Below are 14,876 nucleotides of genomic sequence, written 5' to 3' on the forward strand. Positions count from 1 at the left end.
GACTTTTAATCACTGTTGACCTAGGCTATCTAGTTGTAATCAACAGGTAAAAGACAGTGTTGCTCATTATGGCTGTGTCTACACTGAGCCCTACTGCCAACAGTTTGATGCAAATAAGCAGTCTCAAAAATGCAAAATGGTGATCATTTGCATATGCACACAGAGAATTTGCATATTTGCGGCAGACATCAAGCCATGTAGATGTGGTTTTGCTGGCAAAAAACCCCTTTGTTGGCAGCCCTTTATGCCTGGAAAAAAATCAGGCATGAGGGGCTGTCGACAAAGGGGTTTTTTGCCGGCAGAACTATGCCTACATGGCTTGATATTTTGCCGCAAATATGCAAATTAGTATCAAGACTATGCACATTAGGTGTACAAATATGCAAACGAGCCACCAGTTTGCATTGTCGAGACTGCTTATTTGCCTCAAACTATTAACACTAAGGGTCAGTGCAGACACAGCCTATAATTCCATAATCCCTCCCATTTTCCTTCTCAACCTGTTTTATTGCAAACATAACTTACACCATAAGGAGAACTGCAGGTATAATCAATCCTGGATTTGCCACATAACTGAAGATCTTGGCTACAAAAGCTGGAAAATCCTGCTTGATGGTCTCTTGGATGACGTCATACATTTTTTTCTTTCCACTGGAAAGAGAAAACGAGTAAATGACCAATTATGCGTTGTAGCTGTTTGCTGAATGACAATAATAGTGTCTTGTTAAACAACCTTAAAAGGTTTTGTAAAGAACGGCAAAATGTTCTTTCATTGTCTGGCAGCATGCCCCTTGCTACTAAGGTGTTGGATATCAAAATACTGTTGAACTGACTTACAAATATCTTTCAGTCCAGTCGCTCTTTCTTGAGTTCTAATGATCTGGGGTTGATTATGGTATTGATTATAAAAAGAAGCTTTATGGCACCTGACAGACCAACAGATATTTTGGAGCATAAGCTTTTGTGGGCAAAGTTTTTGCCCACGAAAGCTCATGCTCCAAAATATCTGTTAGTCTATCAGGTGCCACAAGACTTCCTGTTGTTCTCAAAGCTACAGACTAACATGGCTGCCTCTCTGGTATTGATTATGTGAACGACCTCTACAAAGCTAACTTCCTTAGCTCTTCAAGTTACTTCATAAACTTATTTCCCTTGAATCCCCAAAAACCCTACAGACTTTTTTTAAACGTGAGATTTCCGATTTTCATATTACATTGAAGATGGCCTTTTTGTGGTGGGGATAGCTCTGCTTATGCAAATCAATGCTTTCTTCACTAATGAGCCAACTTCAAGAACAGCTAAGTGAGATAAAAAATAGCAAGCTGTGATTGTCACTTAACAGGAAGCCCAGTGAACGAGTAATGTTAAACTAGCCTGACTAAAGCACTAGAGAATGTGCTAGGTGCATACAGGAGGGGGTGGGCTAGGTGCGCTAGTAATTTCTTTCACAGACTCTTTGAAGGTTGGAAGCTATGAATCAATGTTGGGTTGATATAAGGCTTGTCTACAGTTGGCCCCAACTTTGAAGGGGGCATGTTAATGAGGGTGATGGGAGATTACCAATAAAGTGCTGCAGTGAATACGCAGCACTTCATTAGGCTAATTCTGCCCTGTGGCAACTTCAAAGTGCTGGCATACGTGTAGCCGTGGGCACTTCAAAGTGCCTTTATTTCCCACATTTTGAGGAGTAAAAGCACTTCGAAGTAGCACGGGGACTTTGAAGTGCCTGCGGCTACACGCATGCAGGCACTTCAAAGTTTGATGCTTTGAAGTTGCTGCAGGGGAGAATTAGCCTAATGAAGTGCTCTGCTCATGGGAATAAGGGGACTTCAAAGTAGGCGGGGTCCTTTCGAAAAGGAGCCCCGTCGGGACGAGCCGTGCGGCGGTGAGGCGCGTCAATTTTGAAGCGCCGCGGCCGCCCGCATGCTAATGAAGCGCTGAATATGCATTTCAGTGCTTCATTAGTAAACTTCGAAATGGCCATTTGCATGGCCATTTCGAAGTTCGGGTCTAGTGTAGACACGGCCATGGACTAAAAGTAAAGTTTTCACCCTCAGATGACTGCTTGTTTGCAACTCAATATTGGACATGATGCCCTGGTAAATGTTCTGAAGAAGAACAAAAGTAGCTCAGAATGTAAGTATTATACAGTCATTAGTTAGGCAAGTTGCCCAACAATTACAGGTTTTTGGCTATTTCAGTACCTGAACGGCCCACAGTCAAAGGAAGGAGGGAGGGACATTATGGTGTAGGCCACTGGCAGTAGGCTTAGGAAGAGGATCAACAGCAAGAGTCCCATATAAAAATTATTGGACTTGGATGCTTTGAACACTCGTTCATGAGGGACATTGGTAGTCATAACTGCCCAGCACTGAAAATACATGGAGGTTAGTAAGCGCAGTACATTTATACCAACCAATCCAGGTGCATAAAAGGATCCCATCCTAAAAACAAAAACAGAGAGCACTGTTTACTTCAGCTAGGATTCTACTTCAGGTGCAGCAAACACAATAGCACAGGGAACTGGTATGCATGGAAATTATTCCAACTATGTCAGTTTACATTGCTCTCATTTCCCCTCTACTCCAATTCCTCTCTCCACCTTCCACCCCCTGTGCCTCAAGCACGCCATTTAGGAGAAAACAAGCACTCCTGAAAGAGCATCTACCCACTGCTGGACTGAGGTGTACAAGATACGTGTAGAGGCAGGAGTCCATCAGAATCTCACCTTTCACTTAAAACATAATGCTTCAAGCTCTTATGGTTGGAAAGGAAAGCATGGTCTGCAGACAGCCTCCAGCAGACGGGACAATAGTAACCACTACAGCCAGCTATTCAGCATCAGAGCAAAATAGCTTCTTCTGCTGTTGGTTTGAGGTGCACCTGCCATTCCACCCAACATTTTAGAGGCAGAAGGATGGATGATTACTGCACAGGTCCCCATGTTCGGCTGTCGTACTGGCTGCCTGACTTAATCATGCCTCACCTCCACCCAACTGATGCACCTGTTAATGGTCAAACTTGTATCACCTGGTATCACTAGGGTTGCCAACTCTCCTGGTCTGGATGGACCAGACACCATTTGTGGCAATGGCATTTGGTCCATTCAGTTTAGAAAGTTGGCACTGTTAGGTAACATGCTCAAAACATGCACATCTCCCATCCCAATGGAAAAAAAAACCAAAACCAAAAAGGTAATAGTGTCATCCTTGAGAGATCTGTAATGTGTGTGTGAGAGAGGTCAATTTTATCATCCAAAATAATTCTATTTTAGGAATGTCAGAGTCTAAAATATTAATTTCCATTAAAAATTGGCCAAATAATTTTCATGTGAAAGAGAGGAATGAGCTGGGAGAGAGGAGGTTGTTTTGTTTTCAAAAGCCAGGAGCATAAAAGGCAAATTTTATAACAAAATGCCCCAGCCAAATCAATCTACCTGGTTTGAAAAGTCTAGCTGCATTACCAATCTTTTGAATTATTAGTGCTGTTAAGGATTTTTCCATTTCAAGGGCTGGGGAGGAAAAATAAGGACATCTTACCAGATCATTCCTTGATTGAAGATCAAGCCCAACACGTTACCACTAATATCAAACTCAGCATAGGAGGGCTATAGGAAACAAGAGGGGAAAATAATTTATGTATAAAATATCTTCTCTTGCTTAGTCTGCCCTGGTATAAAGGTGCTCTTTAAGTCCTGGTGTGCTGGCAGTCTGGGCTACATTTGGAACCCCTGTCTACTGAGTAGGTAACCAGTGCAGCTATGCTAACAACAAAAGAGTAGCTATGTGTGTGCTGTGGGCCACCTCTCTGGAAAGGCCTTTGGTAGTGGTTGCTGAGTGTCTAGGTTGCTTTGTTCTTGTTTTCAACCTTCTCTTTGTTGATAAAGTCAGCTGTGAGAAAAAGGTCTACAATGTGTGGGTTATTTTACTTCTCCAGCTGCTGTATCTGCCCACTGGCTTAGTTATACCTTGGCAAGGTGTTCAATATTTCAGCAGTTATAACTAGGGCGACCATATCTCCCTGCCCTAAATATGGGACAGGGGGATATGGGTGGGGAGGGGCGGCTCTTCCTGGCTCCACCAAGCCCAGGGGAGCTGGGAAGGAGGCGGCAGCCATCGGACCTCTGGGAGCCCTGGGGAAGTGGCAGCCTCCAATGCTCCCTAGGAGACCAGGGAAGTGGCCAGGATAAAGCAGCTGCCCACACTCTCCCTGCTTCCCCAAGAGTTGGGGAAGTGACCTGTGTGCTGGCCAGCCAGCAGCTGCGCCTGTGAGATGCTGGCGGAAAAGGTCCCGTGGGGGCAGGGGGACAAATGCAGGACAATTAGTCCTTTTTAAAAAATAAGTAGGGGTGTCTTTTTGGTGTCCCAAATATGGGACTGTCCCACTAGACATGGACAGATGGTCATCCTAGTTATAACAAGATTGAAAATGAAACATACTCTGACTACATCCACTTGCTTCGATTTCCCAGACGCAGGCGGTGGGGTAGGTGGTTCTGAGGGCACTTGTGGCTTGTCCAATGCGTGGGGTCAATTTGTACTGAAATATCTAAATACCAAAGTGGTCTGTAGTGTTGTTGTAGCCAAGATGGTTGCAGGATATGAGAGCTACAGGGTGGGTGAGGTAATATCTCTTATTGGACCAACCTCTTTGACAAAAGAGCAAACATTTCAAGCTCCACAGAGGTCGTCTTCAGGTCTTTCACAAGCAGAAGTTGGTCCAACAGATATTACTTCACTCACACTGTCTCTCTAAATACCAAAGGATGGAATTGCCCTGTGTGGCACAGTCTATTGATGTTGTAGGAGCTCACAGTGCTATAGTCTAGAATGGATAAGTGTTTGATTTACCAGACAGTAGCATTCATCTCCAAGGGGAGATGGGGAAAGCCTGATTGCCTGGGATATTAAGAACTGGTTAGAAGAAGCAATAGAGTAATATGCTCTATGAATACAATCCTGCTCAGGATTCAGAAGAGGGTGGTGGAGAACCCTTTTAGAGTTTAAAGATAGTTTTCTATCTCTGTTTGCGATCTGTAAATTGTGTATGTGTCTGACAGAGATCTTTAGCTTGTAAAATGCTACAGGCAGGTCAAGCATGATGCACAGTTTTGTTCAGTAGCAATGTTGCTCCCTGAGAGAACGGCATCTTGTGTTTGGGAGGCAGCCAAGAGAAGAGTAGATGTACAATACAGTGTAATTCAGAATGCTCATTTGAATGCCAAGTTGAAGCACAGAAGTTACCTTAACATACAGGTGCTGCATTTCGTATGCTCCATGTGTGTGTTCATACATGGCCCTTTGCATTGTCACTGCATGTACTTACCAGCAGTGCTTGTGTTGCAGTGCAGCATAGATAGGTAGCCATGTGTGCAACTTGTCATAGCACTATCTTCTGGGTATTTTTGACAATGCATAGTGGAACAGAAATGACCCACTCACTGGTGACTGGAAGCAAGGGTTCCATGTCCCATAATGCAATGTTCTCCATCCCATAGTAACATCTCTGGCCTATCATTTTCATGCTTATTTTAAATTTCCCCATGAACCTGTGCAGTGCTTGTCACCGTCTGCCATCTGTGACAGCTGCGTGGAGCCTGCCTGGCTCTGCTCTTTTGCAAGCACAGGATGCGTGATCCTTCAGTATTATAGAGCTGCAAGAAGGACACTGGAAAACATCATGACTTCTACGTGGTCACTCTGCTGTGGGACATAGGAGAAGCTCAAACTTCCCTTTTCAGACATGAAAATGTTTACTCTGTAAATATTAACAACTAACAGATCCAATTAACAGATCACAGAGAGTTACATTGCTGATTTTTTTTTTTTTTTTTTAGAAGAAGTACACAGGGTTGTGAGATTTGTTGCTTTTCCACAGGGTTCTCCATGCCATCAAGTTTTTGAAGGCTAGAACACCACATGGGATCAGAAAAGCAATATTGGTTAAATCTATGGGGACTCATTTGGCCTTTTCTCTCAAAATCATCTTTTCTGTGTAATTTATTATATAGGAATATCAGAAAACCAGCCTCTTCATTTCCTTGGAGGTTAAATGGAAATGGTCTCTGGGTCAGTGTTGTAAGTGAAACAGCTTTGTAAGTGTAATTTAGCAAAGTGTGTCTGTTGGCTAGTGGAAAGTGCGCTGTAAAAAGAAATCTGCTCCCTGTAAGATTGGAATGCAGGCTTATCAGACCTGTCAGGTTCAGCTCAGTGTGGGGTCTGTGAGGTGAGCTGTGCTGGTTGGTTTTGGGAGGGGCTGACAGGGAACCAACGCCTTGATACTCACTTAGCAATCAGAGGTCAAAGACAGAGCAGTTACTCACTAGCAACTGATAGGTTTGAGGGATTTGCCTTGGATTATTCACAGGCATGGGAAGCAATGCTGAGTAGCTTCAAGAACATTGTGGAAAGCACTGTTTGTGGGGGCCATGCTCTAGTGTGCTCTGACCTCCTGGGCACCATTTCATGCCTACAGGCAGCATTGTATGGGGGCTGTACCACCTGGTGGCCACTTCCTTGGGCAAGTGATGGTTCTTCCATGGCCTGGCTTTCTAGCCAGGTCACTTAAAAGTTCAGTTCCTTTCCAGAATAAGGAAACATCCAACTGTAAGTCCAAAATAAATCTAATAACTAATTCTGCCCTCTCAGGCCATGCTTTGCCTCTATTCCTGAGCCCTGCACGGTTTCTTGTAGGCTGCTTCTTCCCCACCAGGATTCCCAAAATTGCCCCTCTTCCCTAGGGATCACAAGACCTAAACCTGGTCCCCAGGCGTACTTTTTAGCCTGATGTGTTCTCAGGCCTTTCCCAGAGTAGAAACCCTCTTTATTCCGCCCTCTGTATTCAGCTCTCAAATTGCTGCAGCCAAGGTCAGTCATTCTACTTAAGCTCCATCGTACCCTGTTGGAATCACTGGTTAACCCTAGGTTGTTAGATCATGGGCAAGGCTGAATTCAACTTGCCTTCAAGGACTATTGGGTCTCTGACAGGCCAGACGAGCACTTTCATGTGGGGCCAAAAATGTAAGGCTGAGCTTATAAAAGTACAGGTGCCCCGCGCTGCCTCAGTTCCATTTTTTTTTTTTGTAGCTAATTATAACTGGGGAGACTTCCTCTCAGCTCCAAGTGATTCTGGATTGTACATTTTCTTAACCTCAGACTTCATTTCTGTTGATGGCTGTTTGTTGGTTTGGGGTTTGTATCTATAATTTAGGTGAATCCATGCCATCACACACATAGTTTATACATAGTCTCTGGGTTAGCTACTGGATTGGTTCCCGATGGCTAATGTAGTTTCTACAGGACCAAATAATGCTGAGCCTAAGTGGTATGCATTTTGCTCCTCTTTGCAAACTGAGATGAATTCTTGTACCTGCTGCATACAGCAGAAGGAACACTATATTTAGGGGCAAATCATACTGCGTAGGTTTCCTGCTGTTGGTAAGATATTCTATCTCATCCCTAGTGGGTGCTATAAATAGGGAGGTTATGAGGCTTGAGAAGGTGACCTAAAAGGGAAGGACTTGAAGGTTCAGCTAAATGAATTTCAGTTTGTGAGTGAACACATAATTGTTTCCTTGTGAATTCAGCTGTATGGTTTAGTTCATGAACACCAAAATGAACTGTATCTTGCAGGGTTCAGTCAGCTCTTATCTTACAGGACAGGAACAGGGATTTTTTAGGTGAGCTTTATTGACCTGCAGTGAAATACTGCATGAACATACTTCATGAATTAAAATGTAGAATTAGATTGAAATAAGGCTTAATGCTTTAAAATCTATTATAAAATTACAAAATTGTTTCTGTCCTTTTCAGCAGTAAGATGTTCACTTACAAATCCAGCCTCAAGGTCCCAGCACCAGCAGTAGTTCACAAATCTGACAAAACAAGCACGAATGAAATCTCCCACCAGGATGGTTACATAGGTCACCAGAATATCAGACACGGTGAGTCTTACAAATTCCTGCAATATAACACAAGGAAAGAAAAATTAGTTACTGTAATTTAAGTGGTGCATCATAAAACTGTATCCTCTCTTAATCTATCTCTTTCCATACTGAGTGACTGTTAAACAGAGTAGAAGTTGGGTCTTATTCCTGGCCTGAAAGTGGTTTTAAGCCAACAGAGGTCAGTCCATAAATTTTATTATCTCCTCCACCTTGTCTCCCTTATCCTTATCCTAGGTAACAGGAGTACCTCCAGTGTTAATCTAAAACATATGCATGCTAAGGTGGTTATTTCTGATTTATCACATAGTGTTCTGCATATGTGTCCACAGCTTCTTGTGGCTTACCCTGTTCTATTATGCATTTCATTTTTCTCAACAAGGTATGTTAATACTTCCTTATCATTTGTTAGTTGAATTCAGAGCCTAGCATTATTACACTTCACCTCACCTTTATATTAAATACTGGGTGAAAGGTGAAATATGGTGAATAATTAGAAGCTACTCTTCAATTTATGACCAAGCTGATAACAATCTCCATCACCAATTGGCTGCTCGGTGTTTCTGAAAACCAGACTTCTTGTAAGTGTCCTCAGGTTGGACACTCCTGAATTTTTTCCCCTCCCAAAAGATCAGAGCAAAACAATGAGTTGGAAACTGAGCCGGGACTATAGCCTGAGTCTCATGACAACCCATGTTCTGCTCACAAGATCAATCTCCTTTCATAGAGCTCCATCTGTGAGGGGAGGAATGCCTGTAGTTCCCTTTACTGTCAGTGGTAGTTTGGGTGCTTCCATCAGCTATGAGAAGGTACTTGGCTCTTTGCCGAATCAGGCCTCTATATTGTACAGCAGTGCTGCTGCTACTGAAAGAAAGATTTCAAAAGCAGTCATATCAGTCACTGGGGCAGAAAGCCTCAAAGACTTGGGTAAAGTTTAAAAACAATCAAAAAAGCATCAGCTAAGAAACATCTGCATATGATAGTAGGTGAAGTCTGCACAACTGCTTACAATGCCCACAGTCGTCTCCCAGCAAGGGCCTCTAGGCATGTCTGCAGGATCAAGAGGAGGTGGAGTAGCAGCACTGTCATTCACTGCAGTTGAGTTATAGTAGTTAATCAAGGTCCAGTGTGTGATGTTCTTTATCGCTTCTTCTTCGGTCAGCTAAGACAGAAAAGACAATCCATGTGAAAACCTTTAGTGCTTGGCCTAAGTCAGCAAACCAGATCAGAGCACACGTAGGGCAAATTCAAGCTCCACCCCAAACGCAGATTAAAAACTGTGCAGTTGTTAATCTGTGGCTCCCAACATGACTGGCAGGGTGGTGTCTTTCATGTCAGTAATGACCTACAGCAAATGCAGCCTCTGGGTTCCAACACTAGCAGTAATTTACAAGGCAAACAATAAAGCATCTAGAGGTTTATCTGCATAGAGGCCTACGGTGCAGCCAGCCAAGCTGTGAATCTACAGCATACAGTCTATTGTGCGCTAATTGGCAGTGGGAACCCTGCTACTACACACACAAAGTTCCATAGCACATTTTGAAACAGGAGTTCTAGATGAGCCTGTGGGGACTCCTTGCTCTATCCCTTTAACCCAGGTGGGCAACAGTCTGATGGTTAATAGAGATGTTTGCAGTCTCCACTGTGACACAAAACCATTGCAGCTTAAAAAATGACTAATCTTGGTCCAGTTTCAGAGGGGCAGCTGCAGGCCTGCTGACGGGGAGGAGTAGTGGGAGCAATTGCCCTTGGGCCTGGCATTTCAAAGGGGCCCAGAGCTCCAGCCACTGCCAAAGGAGCAGCAGTAGTGACTGGAGCTCCGTGCCCATTTGAAATGCCGCAGAGCGTTGTGCAGATGCTTCACGTGTGGCTCTCAGGGACTGTGGGGGAAGGCGCAGGCTGATTGCCGTAAGCCCTGCCCCTTCTATTCTTGGCCCCGCTCCTACCTGGGCAGGGAGCTGGGCCGCCCTCCCACTTTGCCCCCTGGCCTGTGGCAGCAGTCGGTGTTGCTGGGCAGCCACGGTAGTGTGCCTGGTACCCCAGGACTCCTCATTTATCTTGTTCAACACAATACTTTGAAAAGTCTGTACTAGGAGTGAAGTGGTGCATGGGCCTTGTGTTCTGCTGTGGAAGGGTTGACTTTGCCTTCACTGAATTCACTTCTAAACAGGTCACGCGTGAATGGAGAAGGCTGGAAATAGGGTTTAAATGAACAAACAGGTGTCTTTTGCAGAACCTGCTGCTGGCGCTGCTCTTTTGCGGCCTGATTCTGATCCTCTTGCTCATGCTAATTAGCACCTTGCTCCATGTGCAGCTCTCTGGTTGTGACCAGGATCTCTTATGTGGTAAGACAGTATGTAACATGAGTAAAGGCATCATAATCTAGCCACTGCCAACAGAAAAATCACACTGCTGTGGATGTTTTTCATAACAAGTCTTTACTGATTGGTTTCGCCGCTATAACTACTCACTTGAACATTTTCAGGGCAGAATAAACTTCCCTGGTTCCCTTTATTGCTCTCATTTTGAAGAATTTTTCAGTGCATTAGTTAGACCCTTCTCCCTTGTATCGTCTTTATTTGTCAGCCACATTCCAAGGATGGACATAAAACCCATTAGCTGAGGTGGTACATTAGTATAACTAGTGTTCAGCTGTTACAGAAGAAAATAATTTCTCTATTCACATGCATAATAGAAGTTTGCACATCTCTGGTAGCCTAGAGTGGCTCAGAAGGGTTACTCCAGTTTCTCATTTCCAAGTGTGGTAATGTAGAATTCTAGTTCCAAAATGTGATTTTAAACTTTCATTTTGAATAAGGAATGAACAACAGGAATCCATCATGAGAATCTTAGTGACTCCAAGCAGTAGTTCCAAGAGGATGATTATGAAATAACCTTTATATACAACTGACTGGAAAATACTCCACTACTAGGGAGCCCTTTTGTTCCGGTTAGCTGTAAAAACCATGATCACTCAGAGGATGCATTCTAGAACATACTGTGGGTCTTGTTTTCTCTTTCATTGTTATGCTTCTTACCTTTTCATTGACATCATCCATTAAGGCCAATAAAAAGGTATAGAGGTTCCCAAGAAACAGAGCAAAGATACGTCCCAGCTGCCATTTCAATCCGATGCGAGGATGGTAATCTTCTAAGGCAGCAATGGTTTCAAACAGTGGAGGACAAAACATTCCTAGCAAGGACATAACAATTTCAACCTGCCAAATGAGGAAACTGGTGTTAATAATAACACTCATGATGTTATTTTCAGCACTTATCAAAATTAAGCCTTACTGGTTTCGTCTATCAAGGCCACTTCACTTCCTATGAAGAGGAAGCTGGCATCTCTTTTCAGAGCCTGCAATTTTCCATTAATGCAGGTCAGGAAATGTCCTACATAGTTCTGAGACAGTTATGCTATGGTAACATGTCACCAAGTTAGTCCCTGCTCCTTGTTAACAAAGTCCAATTACAGTAATAAGGCTTAAACAGTGACACATCTGCACAATTTAGCAGCTGCAGCCAGTTAGTCAGCAAGTGACTGGAGCTTTTGATGGGCATATGAAGGTGTTTTGAGCTAAAATTACTTCAATTCCTGGCATATCTAATTTACTGTATCTCTGACAGCCCCAAAGGCTGAGTAATGTGCAATGACCTGTATATTTTGCCAGAGCATTTACGTTGTTGCCAGAGGGAAGAGGTCAACAGATTCTCCTGTGAGAGGCTTGCTAGCCACAATTCATATTTACTTTAAAGACAGATGAAGCCTTTTGGGATCAAGTCCAACATCTCTATTTCAATGTAGAAAGAATATAATGAAAACTAAGCTCTCTGCCTGTGCATAAAATCACCTTGTGTATTTTTTTTTTTTTTTAAACTGAGTTTCCCCTTCACCCTTTGAAGAATATGTTGCTGACTAGGATGGAAACATACCTGGGGCTCAGTTTTGCTATGAAGTCAGTAATGACGCACAGATTCTGCCCTTGGTTACACATGTACAAATCCCTTTGCCTTTTGGGGGGAGCTGCATTTGTGATAAGTTTTCTGACTCAAGGTTTACCTAGTACCTAGCTTACTGGAAGAAGGTACACTGGCCAAAAGCCAGACATGAGGAATATCTCTTTCTTTGGGAAAATGTCATGAGAGCTCTAAGATTTTACCAGGAAAAGGCTCACAGTTTACATCTGGCTAAAAACTTTCTGAGGGAACATTTTCTGTTGGAAAAATGCTGTTTGGATTAAATTGATTTTTTTTTTTTTCAGGAATTATCAATTTTGTCAAAATTCTCACAGGAAATGAACTGAACATTTAGTTTGGATTTGACTTAAAATATATTATAACAAAAGTTGAAATGAACCATTTTAATAAGTTCAAAACCAACCACATTTAGGATGACTTCATTCTGTGAAAATTCTGAGATTTTAACTTTTTGCCTTAAAATGTAACCGAGCCAGCTGTCAAAATCTTGGCATTTCCCTTGGAGTGGACATTTTATTTTTGAACAAGCTTTAACAGAGAAGGACAGAAGGGATCTCAGTTTAACTTTTTATCTGAAGGGAGGACACCCCTAACGACCTTTTTGGTACAATATTTGTCAATACCAGCTATAAGAATTGGGGTAAAATTTTCCAAAGCTCCTAAGTCACTCAAGTCCCATTGAAAGTTAATGTTACTTAAATGAAATGACTTAAATTACGTGGGGGACAGGGAACAACCTTGTGTGAGAACCTGCATCAGGCCTGTGGGGCTCATGCTGTGTTGCTAAAAAATAGCAGTGTAGACATTCCTACGTAGGTCAGGTCTACACACTAGACCTTAAAGTCAATTATAAATATGCTATTCCAGCTATGGAAATTACATAGCTGGAATCAACTTACCTGGCCATTCTCACTGAGGGAGGTTGATTGGGAGGAACTCTCCTGTTGACCTCCTTTACTCTTCACAAGATGAAGGAGTACAAGGTTTAACTGTCAATCTCTGGTGGTTCAATTGTGCACATCCCCACTAGTCACACAAAACTGAATCCTGGAAGTCAACCCTGACTGGGTTGATCTTCTGAGTAATGAAGACATACCCTTAGGCTAGAATCCAGGTAGGTGTCAGTACCTGGGCTCCAGCCCAAACAGGACAATGCATATAGCTATACTTAGCCCTGTACCTCTAGCCAAGTCAGATCATCCAAAGCTCTGAAACTGTCCACCCCCACCGCCAGGTTCTCATCCATGCATTGGTGATTTTGAACATTTTACTGATAGGAGACTTGAACTCAAAAAATTTTGGCTTAGCAGCTCTCTTCATGCCAACAATTACTACAATTCTCTCAAAGGAAAATCTATATTACAGAAAGTCAGAAACAAGATCTTCGTACCTCATTTCTTTCATACCATCCAATGTTCTGCATTTTTGAGAATGTCTGGGACCGTTTCACCACAAAATAAATCAGGTAGCCACTTCCGCACAAGCAACATATGATAAGTACATTTGCCAGAACCCGAAGGAATCTTCTCAGATGGATGTTCTCGTCCTTATTACTTTCTTGCTCATCCACAATAGATTCCTTTATAATTAGATACATTAGATTAATGGAATTTACAGCCAGAAGGGATCATTACGTTATCACAGGCTATTGATTTCATCAGTTACCCCATGTTGTCATTGAGTACAATGCCTTGTGTTTGACTAAAGCGTATTTCCTAGAAAGGCATCCGGTCTTCATTTCAAGACATCACGAGAATTCACCATTTTCCAGGGAAGTTTGTTCCAATATTCCAGTAGTTAATCACCCACTGTTAGACATTTATGCCTCCATCTTCCAGTCATTGGTTCTCTTTATGCTTGTCTCTGCTAGATTAAACAACTGTTTAGTATCCTTTATTTCATACCCTGTAATCAAGCCACCTCTCAATCTTATTTCTGTTGAGCTATAACAGATTGATAAGTCTCTTGCTATAAGGCATTTGCTCCAGTCCTCAGGTCATTTTGTGGCACTTGCCCACATACTCAACAATTTCTCTACATTTCTTTTGTCCCTGGTTTCCTAAATATCTCCGTATTGTCTACCACCTTCCACGCCATGAATTTGGTCCTGTTGTTTTCAGCTTCCCTTATCAATTTTGTGCACTTTATAATTTAATTTATATCAGTTGTTCTCTATTTCCCCCTTTCCCCATTGGTTATCTGTTAGTTTTTAATTTCTAATTGCTGCTTTCTTTTCATCCTCCAGCTTGACTGTGAAATCATGACTATTTGGACAGCTGGTAAACACTTCTTTAAGAACTCTCAATTTTCCTTCGTATTTTTCTGTTTTAAAATTTCCTCCCAATTTCACTCAATTTTTTTCTCCACTTTTTGAAGCATATATTTATTTGTGGTTGGGTTGCCTGAATTGAATGTAATCAGATCATGATTAAATGTCTCTAGGCAACCAACATCTTCCAGTCCAAGAATGAAATTATTTCTTTTGCCACAGTGACGTCTGTGATAGTTTCTGCACATTAGATACAATATTATTTGCATTGGAATTTCTTTCTTGTTCTGTAGAAACTATAATGGATCTCCAGCATATGCCTCCTGATCTGAAGCCTCCCATAACACAAATTTTCTTTTCACAGATTATAGATAGGTGTTAGAGGAATAACTAATTCTGTTCTCTGGTTTGATTTGGTGGTCTGTAAGTGTGGCTATATCTACAGTGGCCCAACCCTTTCTAAAAGGGCATGCAAACGTGGTGGATTGAGAATGCAAAATGACGTGTTAAATTTGCATATCCAGTGCCACATTTGCATAATGACGGCCACTCAGTATTCCAGAAAAGCTGCTTTTAACATGCAAAACAGCCATATAGACGGGTTCCTTGAAAAGGAAGCCCTGCCTTCGAAAGCACCCCTCTTCCTGAAAAAAATTAGAAATAAGGGGTCTTCTGGAAGGGAGGTTT

The 14,876-nt window shown here is 42.5% G+C and overlaps 1 protein-coding gene across 1 annotated transcript in view; it reads right to left on the reverse strand.

Moving 5' to 3' along the window:
• The window catches only part of TMC2 (transmembrane channel like 2), a 56,120-nt gene that overhangs the window by 9,257 nt on the left and 31,987 nt on the right, over window positions 1–14,876 (reverse strand). Inside the window, exons 11-17 of the mRNA XM_074986084.1 lie at window positions 13,311–13,499; window positions 10,981–11,160; window positions 8,952–9,104; window positions 7,831–7,959; window positions 3,540–3,607; window positions 2,205–2,444; window positions 526–651 (exon numbers count right to left, since the gene is read on the reverse strand). Coding sequence (XP_074842185.1) covers window positions 526–651; window positions 2,205–2,444; window positions 3,540–3,607; window positions 7,831–7,959; window positions 8,952–9,104; window positions 10,981–11,160; window positions 13,311–13,499 — 1,085 coding nt within the window. The remainder of the gene's footprint in view (window positions 1–525; window positions 652–2,204; window positions 2,445–3,539; window positions 3,608–7,830; window positions 7,960–8,951; window positions 9,105–10,980; window positions 11,161–13,310; window positions 13,500–14,876) is intronic.

Source organism: Carettochelys insculpta, chromosome 2, assembly GCF_033958435.1.
Source record: "Carettochelys insculpta isolate YL-2023 chromosome 2, ASM3395843v1, whole genome shotgun sequence".
Taxonomy (NCBI): domain Eukaryota; kingdom Metazoa; phylum Chordata; order Testudines; family Carettochelyidae; genus Carettochelys; species Carettochelys insculpta.